The sequence below is a fragment of the Hemitrygon akajei genome, chromosome 2 (genome assembly GCF_048418815.1).
Source record: "Hemitrygon akajei chromosome 2, sHemAka1.3, whole genome shotgun sequence".
In the NCBI taxonomy this organism is placed as follows: domain Eukaryota; kingdom Metazoa; phylum Chordata; class Chondrichthyes; order Myliobatiformes; family Dasyatidae; genus Hemitrygon; species Hemitrygon akajei.
Genome location: NC_133125.1, coordinates 167,603,732 through 167,619,523, shown reverse-complemented (window position 1 = coordinate 167,619,523; position 15,792 = coordinate 167,603,732). Strand labels below are relative to the sequence as shown.

At 44.8% G+C, this 15,792-nt stretch overlaps 1 protein-coding gene across 2 annotated transcripts in view; it reads right to left on the bottom strand.

Moving 5' to 3' along the window:
* LOC140718363 (early estrogen-induced gene 1 protein-like) overlaps positions 1-8,927 on the bottom strand; it is a 33,066-nt gene extending 24,139 nt beyond the window's left edge. For both annotated transcript variants that reach the window (XM_073031977.1, XM_073031987.1), the window contains exons 1-2: positions 8,690-8,927; positions 8,345-8,508 (exon numbers count right to left, since the gene is read on the bottom strand). In XM_073031977.1, the coding sequence (XP_072888078.1) occupies positions 8,345-8,490 (146 nt within the window). In that variant the 5' untranslated portion in view covers positions 8,491-8,508; positions 8,690-8,927. The remainder of the gene's footprint in view (positions 1-8,344; positions 8,509-8,689) is intronic.
* Positions 8,928-15,792: the final 6,865 nt, after the last annotated feature.

Sequence of the window (15,792 nt, the reverse complement as noted above, 5' to 3'; positions counted from 1 at the left end):
ATAGCTAGACAGTGGTTCAACTTTGGAACTTCCTTCTGCAAAGGGCACGCCAATGCTGCTCCAATTGTTAGTTTTAATCAGAACGATAAATCTTCACCGGTCAGAAAGGGAAGTCAAAGGTCAGCCACGATCTCAAGGTGCACGCCAAGCTGGAGGCTTCAATAACACAAGAGGTTCTGTAGATGCTGGAAATCCAGAGCACAGGCACAAAATGCTGGAGGAACTCAGCAGGTTAGACAGCATCTATGAAGGGGAATAAACAGTCGAAGTTTCGGGCTGAGACCCTTCATCAGGATTGGACCAAAAGGCGAAAACTCAGAAGGGGCAGAGGGGAAGGAGTACGAGCTGGCAGGTAACAGGCGAGTCAGGTGAGGAAGGATAATATTTCCCTCACACTCTCTGCTTTCCAAAGGGATCACTCTGTCTATGACTCCCCTGTCTATTTGTCCCACCCCACGGATCTCCCTGGCAAGTGGGACAAGTGTTACATCTGCCCCTATGCCTCCTCTCTCACCACCGTTCAGTGCCCCAATTTTCAAAATAAATTATGGTGTACATACATGTCACCATATACAACCCTGAGGTGCATTTTCTTGTGGGCATTCACAGTACATACAAAGAAACAAAACAGAATCAATGATAAACTACAAAGACAAACAACCAATGTGCAAAACACAAACTGCGAATACAAAAAAATGAGACAGAAGTTCAAAGTACATTAATTAGCAAAGTATACAACCTTTGTATTCATCTTCTCAAGGACTCGACAACCTTGAGTTGTAGAGTTCTTGAAAGTGAGTCCATAGGTTGTGGAATCAGTTCAGAGTTGAGGTGAGTGAAGTTATTCACACTGGTTCAGGAGTCTGATAGTTGAAGGGTAGTAACTGTTCCTGAACAGTCTTTCAGGGCTGACACATGCAACTTTGATAGGGTCATCTACTGTGTACAGGGTTTGAAGAGACCCAGTGGGGTGGCTTCAATAACCCACCACTCTGGATCGATTCAAAGGAGGGCCCTTCTAAAGAAAATCCTTGTGAGCTAACCTAGTGAGAAACTACAAGACTCGGATGTGTCAGCAGACTGGGCTCCCATCCAAGTTTCAAACCTAGGCTTCCGAGGAAGGCAGTTCCAGTCCCGACAGGAAAAGGAGAAGGAAAAAGGATTGACGCAAACACCACGCAGCCCAATGGCAGACGCAGCTCCATCCCCAAATCATCCTGAGCTTTGACCCAGTCAATAACGACATGGTCGATTTGACCTTGGCCTCAGCCCCACTTTTCTGTATCCCTCAACTCCCCGGTCTATTTACTCCAACCTCCAATTTAATCGGGGTCTCCAACTCCACACACCTCGGGGGTGGTGGATTCCAGAGACCCAGCTTCAATCCTGACCTCCGACAATGTGTGACTGCCTGTTTCTCCTGGAGTGGTTTCCCACCAGTTTCCTCCCCCATACCAAAGACACGAGTTAATCGGCTGCTGTAAACTGCCCCCCAATGTGTAGCTAATGGTGGAATGCTGGGGGTAGTCGATGATAATGTGTGGGGGGGGGGGGGATTCTGATTGCATTAATCTAATATTAGTGTTAAATGGATGGTGGATGGTCAGCACCGACTCAGTGGGCTGAAAGGCCTGTTTCTCAAACAAGGGAAAATCTGCAGGTGTTGGAAATCCGAGCAACACACACAAAATGCCAGAGGAACTCCAGCATCTATGGAAAAAAAGTACAGTCTCTCTCTGTACACTCTCTCTCTCTCTGAAGGGTTTTAAACCTTTCTAAGAAATTCCTTCTCCTCTCCATACTAATTTATCCCAAAAAGGTATCCCTCCCACCAAAGGAAACTCCCTCTCAGCACCAACTCCATCAGTTGCCCCAAACCAGATTTTGACAACACCCACCCACCACCCCTCTCACCCATTCACACTGACTCCAGAGGATGCTGTCTGTGTGGAGTTCATGTGTGACCATTTGGGCTTCTCCCTCCAGTCCCCAATTCCATACAGATCAGTATTTGGCCCACTGAATCCAGGCTAGTTCATGCTAAATACCTGCAATTCCCTTTGCTAAAGATTAGATTTGTAAAGATCAAGACTAGCTTTATTAAAGACAGTGTATGTACATTGAAACATACACTGAAATGCATCAGTAACCAATACAGTCCGTAGATGAGCTGCAGGGTATCTTACAAGTGTCACCCCACTTCCGGTGCCAGCAAAGCATACCCACAATGTATTAATCCTAATACAAAGGTCTGTGGAATACGGGAGGGATCTGGAGCACCCAGAAGTAACCAACCCGGTCGAGGGAAGGAACGTGCAAGTTCCTTACCGACATCAGCAGGAACTGAACCCAGATCAGTAGTGCTGCAAAATGTTGCATAAAAATTTAAACTTTGTAGTATAATTTATCATAATTACTTTTTTAAACCTTCCTGGAGTGATCCAAGTTTTTTACTTTGGAAAAATAAAGGTATTAATTCTTTTTTGGATTTATTTAAAGAAGGCAGATTGATGTCTTTTGAACAATTAGTCAATAAATATTCTCTCTCATATTCAAACGTTTTACAATACCTTCAAGTTAGACATTTTTTACAAAAATATTTAAGTAATTTTCCTTACATATTGGAGGCTGACTTGTTAGATACTATTATGAGTATGAACCCTTCGATAAAAGGTTCTATTGGAAGAACTTACAATTTATTATTAAAATAGGATAAGCGTCCTTTACTTAAGATTAAACAGGATTGGGAGAAGGAACTTAATTTGACTTTTATACGGGAGGATTGGACGCGGATTCTGAAGCTGGTTAACTCTTCTTCGATCTGTGCTAGTCATTCACTGATTCCATTTAAAATTGTACATCATTACCATTTGACGAAGGAGAAACTTTCTAAAATATTTCCCAATGTTGTCAAGTATTGTGATAGATGTAAAACTGAGATAGCTACACTGACACATATGTTCTGGTCATGTTCGATATTAAAACAGTTTTGGAAATCAGTCTTTTCGACAATTTCTAAAGCACTCAGAATCAACTTACAACCTAATAAATTGACTGTGCTTTTTGGAATAATTCCTCAAAATATCCATGCTATTTCTGTGTCTGACCAACATGTTATTGCGTTTGTTACATTGATAGCTAGGAGGGCCATTTTGTTGAAATGGAAGGATATGTCAGCTCCTACTTTGTCACAATGGTTCTCTCAAGTGATGCTGTGTCTTAGCTCGGAGAAAATTAGAAGTCGAACCTTTGAACCTTTATTTGATTTTGAGAAGAGATGGGGCTCATTTGCTCGTTATTATCATTTCAGTTAACTGATAGATTTCCTCCACTATCTAAGTGTAAATTTTTTTTGATATATCTTTCTTTCTTGTTGGCGGTTTGATGTTTATTTTTAGAAGCTTTCTGTATGACGCATGGCTCCGGGGTTGTACCCCCAATGGGTTTCTTTTTTCCTCATTTTTCTTGCTTAGTAAGGTTTTTTTTAATGCACAAAAATTTTCAATCTTTAAGATAATTTTTTTTGAGGCATTGTAAGTGTTGTTACTTCAATGTACCTGTGTTATTTTTGAATAATAATAATAAAAGATTTGAAAAGAAAAAATGTTGCACTACCAAACCATCCGTTTCTTCCTATTAACTGCCCATTCAGCCGCTGGAATTGAGGGTAGAATTGAATGTCCTCCAACTCCGGCTGTCTTTGGTCACTCAGATGTAGAAGGATTCTTCAGTGCTGTTTTGTTTTACCAGTCAGGGTTGTTAGCCCTGAGCTGAACCCTGAACCTAGAGGACCAGACTGACCTCTACCCTTTGACCTAGTTTGGCAAGGGTGGCCCTACCTACCAAAAGCCAAAGCAGAAGGCCCTGACTCCAGCCAGCATAGCTCTCCAGGTCATTAAGGCACACAAGCCTCCATCCAGTGACGAAGTTGAGGTCCTCTTGGAGGACAATACCACCCCTAATGCTAATTATTTTCTGCTATTCATTCTGCTGAATGCCTAATACAATTTCCTTGGAAAGCAGCCATTGCTCCAAAACATCACTTCCCCTTTCACTCTCCTCTTCCACCCCTCCCCCACCCCCAGCCTCCGCCAACCACAGAACATGGAGCAACATTATCATCCAATTCAATGTACCACTGCAATGTTCAGTCCACAGGCAACACATTCGGCCATGGGTCTGGAAACCCTGCCAGTTTTTAAGCTGAGCAACGCAAACAAAATGGCGGAGGAAATGCTCGGCGAGTCAGGCAGCATCTATGGACTGGAATAAACAGTCAGCATTTCAGGCCAAGGCCTTTCCGTAGGACTGGAAAGGAAATGGACAGAGCCAGGATAATGTAGAGGAGGGGAAGGAGTACAGGCTGGCAGGTAGTAGGTGAGAGTGGGTGAGGGGGAAGATGAAGTGAAGTGAGAAGCTGGGAGGGGATAGGAGGAAGAAGGAATCTGATAAGTAATGACAGTGGAGCATGGAAGAATAGGAGCCACAGGGAGGTGATGGGCAGGTGAGGAGAAGAGGAGTGAGAGGGTAGCCAGAATGGGAGAGAAATTATCAAAAGTTAGAAAAATTGATGTTCATGCCATTAGATTGGAGGCTACTCAGATGGAATATGAAGTGTTGCTCCTCCACCCTGAGTTTGGCCTCATCGTGGGAATAGAGGTGGTCTTGGACCGACATGTGACAATAGGAATGGGAAGTCAAATTGAAACACATGGGTATTGAGAGATCTTGCTTTCTGTGGTGTACAGAATGAAGACGCTTGACAAAGCAGTTCCCCAATCTATGTCAGATCTCACCGATGTAGAGGAGACTACACGAAGAGCACCGTATAACCAAATGCTTAAACTGGGATTTTTTTTATTTTTTTTTTAAATACAACAATCTAGTATCATATAGATCACTGTGTACAGGTCTGCTTGCCAGACTACAGGAAGTAATATGATACAGAACTTAGAACAGTACAGCTTAAGAACAGGCCATTCAGCCCACAACATCTGTACTGACCACAATACCAAATTAAACTAATCCTATCTGCCAGCACAGGATCTATATCCTTCTATTCCCTGTCTGTTCCTCTGCCTGCCTAAACACCATTATCATATCCGCTTCCACCACTACCCTTGGAACCCGTTCCAGGCATCTTCCACTCTGTGAAAAATAAATCCTGCCTCATACATCTCCTTTCCGTGTCTCACATGACATGAATCTCCTCCAATACTGAATACTTGTACCCAGGGAAAACCCTATCCTATCTATGCCTCAGAATTTGATAAACTTCTGTCAGCTTCTGACTTCCCAGACAGCCCAAGCTTACACATAGAACAAAGCAGCACGGCGGCTGGCCCTTCAGCCCACAATACAGTACTAACCAGTTAATGACACCTAATCCATTCTACCTACACAATCCCCATGTCCCTCCAATGTCTGCACAGTCATGTGGCTATCCAAGAGGCTTTTTCGTACCTGCCTCCACCACCTCCTTAGGCAACGCCATCCAGGGACCCACCATCCTCTCTGCAAAAAAACACTTGCCCTGCACAGGTCCTTTGGACTGTCCTGCTTTCACCTTCAATTTAACCCTAGCAAAAAGATATCAACAGCCTACTCTGTCTATACCTCCTGTAATAATTCATATTGAGGTTTGTCCCACTTTTCTGTAGAGTTGATACTCTAACTCAGGCGAGATGCTAGTGAACATCGTCTGCACTACTTCCACATCCTTCCTGTATCATTTGAAGTATTGTGTGCAGCCGGACTGCACGCAATACTTCAAATTGCGGCCTAACCGAAGTTTTATACAGTTTCCACATGACTTCCTAATGCTCTACCCCACTGTTAAAAGACTGAGTGGTTCCTTGTATGATAAAATGGACTCTTGATGTCAATCCACAGGACTGTGCAAAAGTCCTATTTACATAAGACTTCTGCACAGTACTGTATTTGTCAACGTGGAGTGGAGAGCGAGCTTGTAAATCTGGTCGGAGCAAAGAATGTTGGAAATGGCGAGGGAGGAGCACTGTGGGGCAGGTGGCAGAGAAGGAGTTGAGGGGTGCAGCGACTGCAGACACAGCCAGCCACAGGCAGGGTCATTTAATTCCAAACAATTGGTTTATTGGTCATTACAGAATGTCTCGCTGGTGCTTCCCACTCCCTTCCCCATTCCCAACCATGATTCCCCTCTCCCTGCCTCCTACCCACTCAGTCCACAATGGAGACCCAGATCAGAATCAGGTTTATCATCACGTTATGAAATCTTTTTTTTGCAGCAGTACAGTGCAATACATAAAACTAGTTCAGTGCTCTGCATAGGTGGTCAAGAATGTTGCATAGTACTGTATCGCATTGTGACCTTGCATGTTACTGTCTACCTGCACTGCACTCTCTCAACACGTTACACATATTCAAAGTGGAGGTTGATAAGTTCTTGATTAGTCAGAATAACAAAGGTTAGAAGGAGAATGTGTTGCACGGACGTGGTGGTGGAACAGACCCAAGTGCTGAACACGGGCGCGGTGGCCGAGTAGGGAGACGCTGCTGTCGTAGCGAGCGTGGGAAGTGTTCCAAGGGGGGCTTTACCCCGAGTCTTGGTCTTGGTAGATAATTCAGGAACAAGGCTAGACTTAGAACCAATAGTCCTAAACACCATGGAGTGAGGTTACTTGTACACGAGTTGACCAACAAACTGGCACCTTTTAGTAGTGGTCACAGGACTCTTATTCTACTGTTTGATGGAATACAGGTGTTGGTAATTATTGGAACCTGGGAATAGATTGGGAACTAAAGGAGGTGTTTAAGGCCCAATTCCTGAGGAAGACAGCCAGGTGCCAGAAGGGACCATAACAGAATGGGGTTGAGACAGATAATAAATCAGCCACGATGGGATGGCTGAGCAGATTCAATGTGCTGAATGCACTAATTCCATTTCTATATCTCATGATCTTTATTCTGCATTCCGTTATTGTTTTGCCACGTACTGTGTAATGATCTGATTGTGTGGGACAGTATTCTGGACTTGTTTTCTCCCCCACTGTAGTTTAGTACATTTGACAATAACAAACCAGTTTACAACCGAGGTAAGCAGTCTTTTCCCGGTTTCACAATAGAGAGTGCAGGGGAGGTTCACCAGGTGGTGGCCCAGAACGTGGGATGTCATTCAATGAGAGATTGGATCGGCTGCCGGAATGCTTTATTCTTTCGTCATGAAGCTTCCCAATACCAGTCAACTTTCTCAGCCATGTGTAAGCTACTAAATACCACAAGCAGATTTTGCAGGCACTTTTCTACAAAGAGCAGTGAACGTTTTAATGGTGTTTGCACTATGTATTAGAAATCCAAGATGGCAAGCTGGGGATCACTTCACACTGAACAGACCAAGTCACAAGTACTGGATAACCAGAGGGTTATAAACTGGTCTCAATAGGTAAAGCTGCGACATACTTCCGTCCAATCGCTCCTCTACAGCGCAAGATCAATTTCTTACAAGAATAGTATCAGAATGGATTCATGGTGCCAGAATACGGACAGAATCGCGTTCTTTTTATAGTCCTGCTCGAGCTCTCCGGTCGATCGGATATGGAAAGGCCTCGATAGACTGGACATGGGGTGGGGGGTCTAGAACCAGAGGGGACAGGGGGACGTCCATTTAGAACAGAGATGAGCGGGAGTAAGAGAATCTGTGGAATTCATTGTCTCAGACTGCTGTGGAGGTCAAGTCATTTGGAGTATTTAAGGTGGATAAGTTCTTGTTTAATCGGGGAGAAGGCGGAGAATGGGGTTGAGAGAAATAATAAATCATGAAATCGCGGAGCAGACTCGATGGGCCTAATGAGCCAATTCTGCTCCCATGGCTTATGGATATCTTCAAAAGGCGATGCCTCAGGGCGGCGGCATCCATCATTAAAGACCCTCACCACCCGGGACACATCAGGGTCGTCAAGGATGAGGTGGGCCAAAATGGCCCGTTTCGGTGCTGCACGGTTCTTTAAATAAATAAAACTAATTTAAACGCTGGGATTTAAACTCGGCGTTTCGTGGAATTTCCACTGTTAAAGTCAAGCTGGCCCGCCGAGTAAAGCAGAGACCCTCCGATGCGGTTTGTGTGTGGAGTTTCCACGTTCTAAATTTAATTGCCCTTTGATATACAGGTCGGGGCAGGAAAGGGGTCAGCATCGATAAGATGGGTTGAATGGCCTGTTCTAAGGATTCTATGGAACGAGCACGATATCCGTAACATTAAGGCTAGTCTTTCAAGGGGTGGTGGGGAATTCTCCTCTTGGAAGGGCTAGGATGAACGCTAGGGGAGAACGAATAGCCTCTTTGAACCGGGCGTGCGTTGCTTGCTCACCTCGATGTCAGTTCACTGAAGCCTCCGCCTTGCAGGAGGCGGATTTTACAGAAGAGGATCCCGTTCACGAACGGCACGGCGGACAGGTTCACCACCGTCAGCCTCACCAGAAACTTAAACCTCTTCCTCTTCGTCAGGAAAGCCATCGAGACCCTTCCTCCGCCCTGTCGAAAGGCAAAGTAAGCAGAGAATGAAAGTGTCAGTCTCAAAACTAAAGAAAACACGCCTTTAAAAGAAAATAAATTTGGAAAACATCAACCACAATATCAATTTAGCAAAACGACTATTGTACAGCATATCAAATGCTCTGTCCATTAAAATTTAAGTTTAATCAGTTATAATTACCTGGTTTAAAGACTGTGTTAAAGGGATGGTTGTACTTCCTGGAGCTAGCGAGTTCCACACTCGTGGTCGTTTTCAGAGAAAAGTTCACACTGGCCGTGAAGAAGCAGAAACTGTTTCGCAAGTTCCAGATTCGCGTTCACTCCCCCTTCCCCGTAACTGTCTGTCCGTTAGATCCCAATTAAAGAAACAGCCTCGGCTGTACTGAGCCCTATCTCGCTCGGGCTCTACTCCCCCGTTTCAGGTGTCATGTGAGCTTATAGGCTCTCAGGAAGACAGCCTCCTTGTTTTGTAATTGGGTCGGAAGGTGTGTGCTTAGGAGAGGGTGTTCCCTCTTTTGGCAGAGGCAATAACTGAAGGGGTACGGGTTTTTTTAAAAAATAAGGCGTCAACGGTCTAACTCAGTATTCGAGAGTTAGTCATAAACCACAGACAGGATCTTCAGCCTAATTCAAAGTAAATTTATTATTAAAGCACTGTAATTCATTCAACCCTGAGATTCATTTTCTCGCGGGCATTCACAGTCATACAAACACAATAGAATCCATGAAGAAACACAGACGACAAACAATAACTGTGCAAATCCTTACCAGAGTAATGTATCCAGGCAGAATGTTCTCCACTGCATAATTAGTACATTTTGAACATCAACGCCATCTCAGCGAGTCCCATTTGTCCACATTTGTCCAATATCCCTCTAAATCTTGTCTATCCTGTTTTAAGGCTTATTCTGGACTTTGGGTATATAGCAAATATTAATTTTAACAGCAGTCATTCTTCAGATTTGAACATGGATTCTAGAATGAAATTAAAACACAGCTCAGAACACTGGCTGGGGTCAATTTTAAGCAAAAAAAAACACTTCTTAGACCTCAGATGCCTGCATGTGTATGAATGTATCCCAGAGTCAGTGGGGATTAACATTCATTTTGGCTGTCTGGAGTGTGGGTGTGAAGGAGTTGTGTGATAACTCTTTGTAATTCAAAGGAAGCATTGTGGATAGATTGTAACTGTAGAATAGGCCTGAACAGGTAAAATATGGCAAAGTTATTTCCCATGGTAGGGGAGTCTAGGACAAGAGGGCACATCTTCAGAATTGAAGGATGTCCATTTAGAACAGAGATGCAGAGAAATTACTTTACTCAGAGGGTGATAAATATATGGAATTTGTTGCCACCAGTGGCTGTGGAGGCCAAGTCACTGGGGTGCATTTAAGGAAGAGATAGATAGGTTCTTGATAAGCCAGGGCATCAAAGGGTATGGGGAGAAGGCAGGGGAGTGGGGGTGACTAGAAGAACTGGATCAGCCCATGATTGAATAGCAGAGCAGGCTTAATGGGCTGAATGGCCTACCTGTGTTCCTATATTTTATGGCCTTGTCCTGCTGTTACCTTTGTAAAGATGTCATGTGAGGCAGACCTCTTCTTCCAAGAGAGTCTCAAATGCTGAGCAAAACAAAAGAGATAGTTGTTGACTTCAGGAGAGCACAGAGTGTTCGCTCTCCACTGAACACTGATGGCTCCTCCATTGAGATTGTTAAGAGCGCCAAATTTCTTGGTGTTCACCTGGTGGAGAATCTCACCTGGTCCCTCAACACCAGTTCCATAGCAAAGAAAGCCCAGCAGCGTCTCTACTTTCTGCGAAGGCTGAGAAAAGTCCATCTCTCACCCCCCATCAACACCACATTCTGCAGAGGATGTATTGAGAGCATTCTGAGCAGCTGCATCACTGCCTGGTTCAGGAATTGCACCGTCTCAGATCACAAGACCCTGCAATGGATAGTGAGGTCAGCTGAGAAGATCATCAGGGTCTCTCTTCCCGCCATTACAGACATTTACACCACACGCTGCACCCGCAAAGCTAACAGTATTGTGAAAGACTCAATGCACCCCTCACACAAACTCTTCTCCCTCCTGCCGTGTGGCAAAAGGTACCGAAGCATTCGGGCTCTCACGACCAGACTGTGCAACAGTTTCTTCCTCCAAGCCATCAGACTCCTCAATACTCAGAGTCTAGACTGACATCTACATCATTTATTATTATATTGTAATTTGTCCCCTACTGTGCCTATTGTCTTGTTTATTAATTATTGTGCTGCCCTGCACTGTTTTGTGCACTTTATGTAGTCCTGTGCAGGTCTGTAGTCTAGTGCAGTTTTTTAATGTTGTTTTATGTAGTCTAGTGTCGCCTTGTGCTGTCTAGTATAGTTTTGTGTTTCATGTAACACCAGGGTCCTGGAGGAATGTTGTTTCATTTTTACTGTGTACTGTAGTTTATGGTCAAAATGACAATAAACTTGACTTGACTATATCCACTAGGTTTAGAAGGAACATGAGGGGGAACTTCTTCATTCAGAGAGTGGTGGGAGTGTGGAGCAAGCTGCCATCTGACGTGGTAAATGCGGGCTCACTCTTAAGTGTTAAGAATAAATTGGATAGATACATGGATGGGAGAGGTCTGGAGGGTGATGGACTGGGTGCAGGTCAATGGGACTATCAGAATAAAGTTTTGGCACAGACTAGAAGGGACGAATGGCCTGCTTTCTGTGCTGTAGTGCTCTATGGTTCTAAGAAGCAGGCCACTTGGCCCCTCAAACCTGCCCCACCACTTGCTATGCTTGTGGCTGATCTCTACAAGTCTCAACTCTTCTCCGCCAATTCCCCAAAGCCGTCAGTTCCTTGATTAATCAAATACTTATCTACCTCCATCCTAAATACTGTATATCTAATGATCTGCTCTCGGGAGCAGAGAACTTGAGAGATTCACCGCCCTCTGAGTGAAGAAATTTCCATACACCTCAGCCTTAAATAACCAGTCCCTGATCTCATAAGTATCTCCCCAGTTTGTGACTCTCTCTATGGTGGAAACATCCCAGTATGTAACCTGTGAAGCCCCTTTAGAAGAGTACAGCATAGTGTAGACCCTTTGACCCGTGATGTTGAGTAGGCCTTTTAACTTCTCTGAGAAAAATCTAACCCTTCTCTCCTACATAACTCTCCGTTATTCTTTCATCCATGTGCCTTTCTACAGTCTCTTAAATGTATCTGCCTCCACCACCATCCTCCCATACATTCCTCCAATCACCTTAAAATTATGCACTCTCATTTGTGCCCTAGGAAAAAAGACTCTAGCTATCCAATCTATACCTCGTATCATCTTGTACACCTCTGTCAGTCTGATCAGGGGAATAGATTTAGGGCAGAGATGAAGATAAACTGTTTTTCCCAGAGAGTAGTAAATCTGTTGAATTCTCTGTCCAGGTAAGCAGTAAAGTCATTAAGTATATTTATGACATAGTTTGATAGGTTTGTTTTTTCCACAACAGAGGAATTAAGGGTTCTGGGGAGAAGGCAAGAAGGTGGAGCTGAGTCCACAGCCACATCAGCCATGATCTTATTGGACAGCGGAGCAAGCTCAGCAGGCCAGGTGGCCAACTCCTGCTCCTCTTTCTTATGTGTTTATTAGGATCTATTATATCAAATAAATCTAATATACTGTAAGTCTACACCTCTATAAAGATCTCTGGTGTTTGAGTAAAACCACCTTTCATTCTTCTAAACTCTGAGGAATACAGACCCCGAGTGCCTGATCTGCTTAGATAGCCTTTGGAATTTCCGGGCATCTTTGTATGTTTTTAAGGCAGGGTAAGTTAGATTCTTAAGAAGCCGATGAGTTGAAGGTTACAGGGAGTAGACAGGATTACAGGGATGAGGCTATACTGAGAATATTTGGGTTAAAGGATTACGGTCCATAGCCTTCATTCACTCCTAAGAGACAGCGGCATGTTCCAAGAATAGATCAAGGAATTTATTTTATTACATCAGAAATAAGGCTGACGATCTACATCCCTGACGTGGCTTATTTCCACACAGTCAAACCAGTTCCACATGCAGCTCGATCCATGGTACATTGCTTAAAGTGATAGCACCTTATAACTGCCAATATTGTGGCAGGATGGTCAGGAGGGAAGATGAGGGAACACTGTAAATAGGAGAGTGTTGCAGAGCAAAGAGACTGATGGTACAGGTTCTGTACTTACTTGCCTGAAATTGAGGAGGAAAGCATTTGGCATGCTTATCTTCATCGGCCAGGGCACAGAAATGGGATATCATGTAGCGACTGTACAAACCACACACAATAGCCTCAAGATTCAGGGGCACAGATGAGGAGGAACTGCTTTTCCCAGAGGGTGCTGAATCTGTGGAATTCTCTGCACAATGAAGCTGTGGAGGTTACCTCAGTAAATATATTTCAGATAAGGTTGGATAGATTTTTGCATAGTTGGGGAATTAAGGGTTCTGGGGAAAAGGCAGGTAGGTAGAGATGAGTCCATAGCCAGATCAGCCATGATCTTATTGAACGGCGGAGCAGGCTCGACAGGCCAAATGGCCAACTCCTGCTCCTATTTCTTATGTTCTTACATTCAATGCAGGAGGAACTCAACAGGTCAGGCAGCATCTGTGGAAAAGAATCAAAAGTTGATGTTTCAGGTCGAGACCATCTGTCAGGATTGAAAAGGAAGGGGGAAGAAGTCAGAATAAGGGATGAGGGGAGGGATAGGAGATAGGTGGGACCATGTGAGGAGGAGGGTGAGTGGTGGGTGGAGTAAATAAAAAAATGGGAGAAGATAGGAGAGATAAAGACTGAAGAAGAAGAAAAGTAATAAATAGGCAAGGAGAGTGGACCACAGAAGAAAGGGAAGGGGGGCAGCAGGTGGAGGTGAAGGGTTGGTGAGGACCCATGCGGTCTGTGGGTTGTGTTGGGGGCAGACTGCAAATGTCACCACACTACCAGTGCCACATAGCATGCCCGCAACTTATTACTCATAGCCTGTATATCTTCGGAATGTGGGAGGAAACCAGAGCACTGGGAGGAAAATCACTCGGTCACATGGATTACATATGGATGCCCTACCGACAGTGGCAGAATTGAACCTAAATCATAAATCATAGAATAAATTCAGCACTGGGGTGAGTAAAGTTATCCATGTTGGTTCCAGAGCCTGATGGTTGTAGGGTAATGACTGTTCCTGATCCTAGTGATGGTGTGTAAGGCTCCTGCCAGATGGTAATAGTGAGAAGATGGCATGGCCTGGCTGATGGGGGTCTTTGATGATGGATGCTGCTTTCTTGTGGCAGTGCTCCATGTGAATGTGCTCAATAGCAGGGAGGGATTTGCCTGTGATGGACTGGGCTGTGTCCACCACCGTCTGTAGGCTTCCATTCCTGGGCATTGATGTTTCCGTACCAGGCGGTGATGCTGGCAGCTAGGATACTCTCTGCTGTGCGTCGAGAGAAGTTAGCCAAAGTTATTGGTGACATGGTAAATCTATGTAAACTTCAAAGAAAATAGAGGTGCTGTCATGCCTTCTTATGGAGAAACGTATGTGCTGATCCCAGGACAGAACCTCTGATATGTTAACACCACAAAATTTAAAGGAACTAATCCTCTCCACCTCTGTTCCCCAGTGGCTTACGTCTCCTGGATGGGCTGAAGTTCCTCTCTCCATGTCCTATCAGTTTATGGTGCAGCCCATAAACCTCATATGCTGGTGGTGCATCCATGTATGATGCAACCACCACACAGTCCTTGACAGACCCGGCTCGGTGTCCAGTGTCATGGAGTGCAAGACAACTGTGACCCTTTCACTGCTACAGCCTTCCTCTGCCTTCACTGTCGTTTTGATGTGCCGCCATCTTCCGCCAGCTCCACCGTTGAGCTCTTCGTTGACTTGCTCCTTATCTGGAACCTCCTTCTTGACCTTACTGTCATGGGTGACCCTGCCAGCAGCTAAGAACCAGATGGGCATTGCTCTCAGGATCTCGGGAAATCACAAGCCTCTTCAACGCGACAATGTGGCAATCTTCAGATTCTGCCGCTCATCCACAGGCTAGCAGCAATTTACAATGACCATTTATAAAACTGACCCGCACATAGAAACATAGAAACCCTACAGCACGATACAGGCCCTTCGGCCCACAATGCTGTGCCGAACATGCACTTACTTTAGAAATTACCTAGGGTTACCCATAGCCCTCTATTTTTCTAAGCTCCATGTACATATCCAAGAGACTCTTAAAAGACCCTATCATATTCACCTCCACCACTGTCACCAGCAGCCCATTCCAGGCACTCACCAATCTCTGCATAAAAACTTACCCCTGACATCTCCTCTGTACCTATTTCCAAGCACCTTAAAACTGTGCCCTCTCATGTTAGCCATTTCAGCCCTGAGAAAAAGCCTCTGACTATCCACACGATCAATGCCTCTCCTAATCTTGTGCACCTCTATCAGGTCACCTCTCATCCTCCGTCACTCACGTTTGGGATGTGGGGGGAGGAACAGGTGCAGTCACGGGAGGGGGGGGGGGTGCTGTGTAAACTCATTTTGAGGTCAGGATGAACCTTGGTCAATGTGAGTCATCAGCTGTACCAGCTGAGCCTCTTGTGCTTTCTGGAGTTCTGGGAATTCCAGTATGATTCTAATGACCCTGGGTTAAGTCCCTTTTCCATCAGCAGAACCTGTGGTTCTATAGCTACTCCGAGATAAGGTCTGACCAAAGCTTTAGATAAATATAGTTGTATTTATTTAGGAGGTTGAAGGCCTGGAGGTGCCCTGTCCTGGGTTTGGAGGCCTGTCTGTTTGTGTGTGTGGGTGGGTGGTAGAGAGGAAGGGTTTGTCTTGCTGCTGTGTTGTTCTGTAGAACATTGTGGGGATTGTTGTATGTTGGGTTGGGTTGATTGTGAATGCACATTGACGCTTTTCACTGTATGCTCTGATATACGGTACTGTGCAAAATTCTTGGGCACATACTGTATGTATAGCTAGGGTGCCTAAGACTTTTTCACAGTACTGTGGTAATTTTATGTATTGCACTGTACTGCAGCCACAAGAAAAGTCAAGTTTCATGACATATGCGAATGATGATAAACCTGATTCTGGTCTGGGCCTCTTTTGTGGACTGAGAGTGGGAAGGGGGCAGGGAGAGGGGAATCATGGTTGGGAAAGGGGGAAGGGAGTGGGAAGCACCAGAGAGACATTCTGTAATGATCAATTGTTTGGAGTCAAATGACCTTACCTAATATCTCAGGGCTGGGTATGTCTGC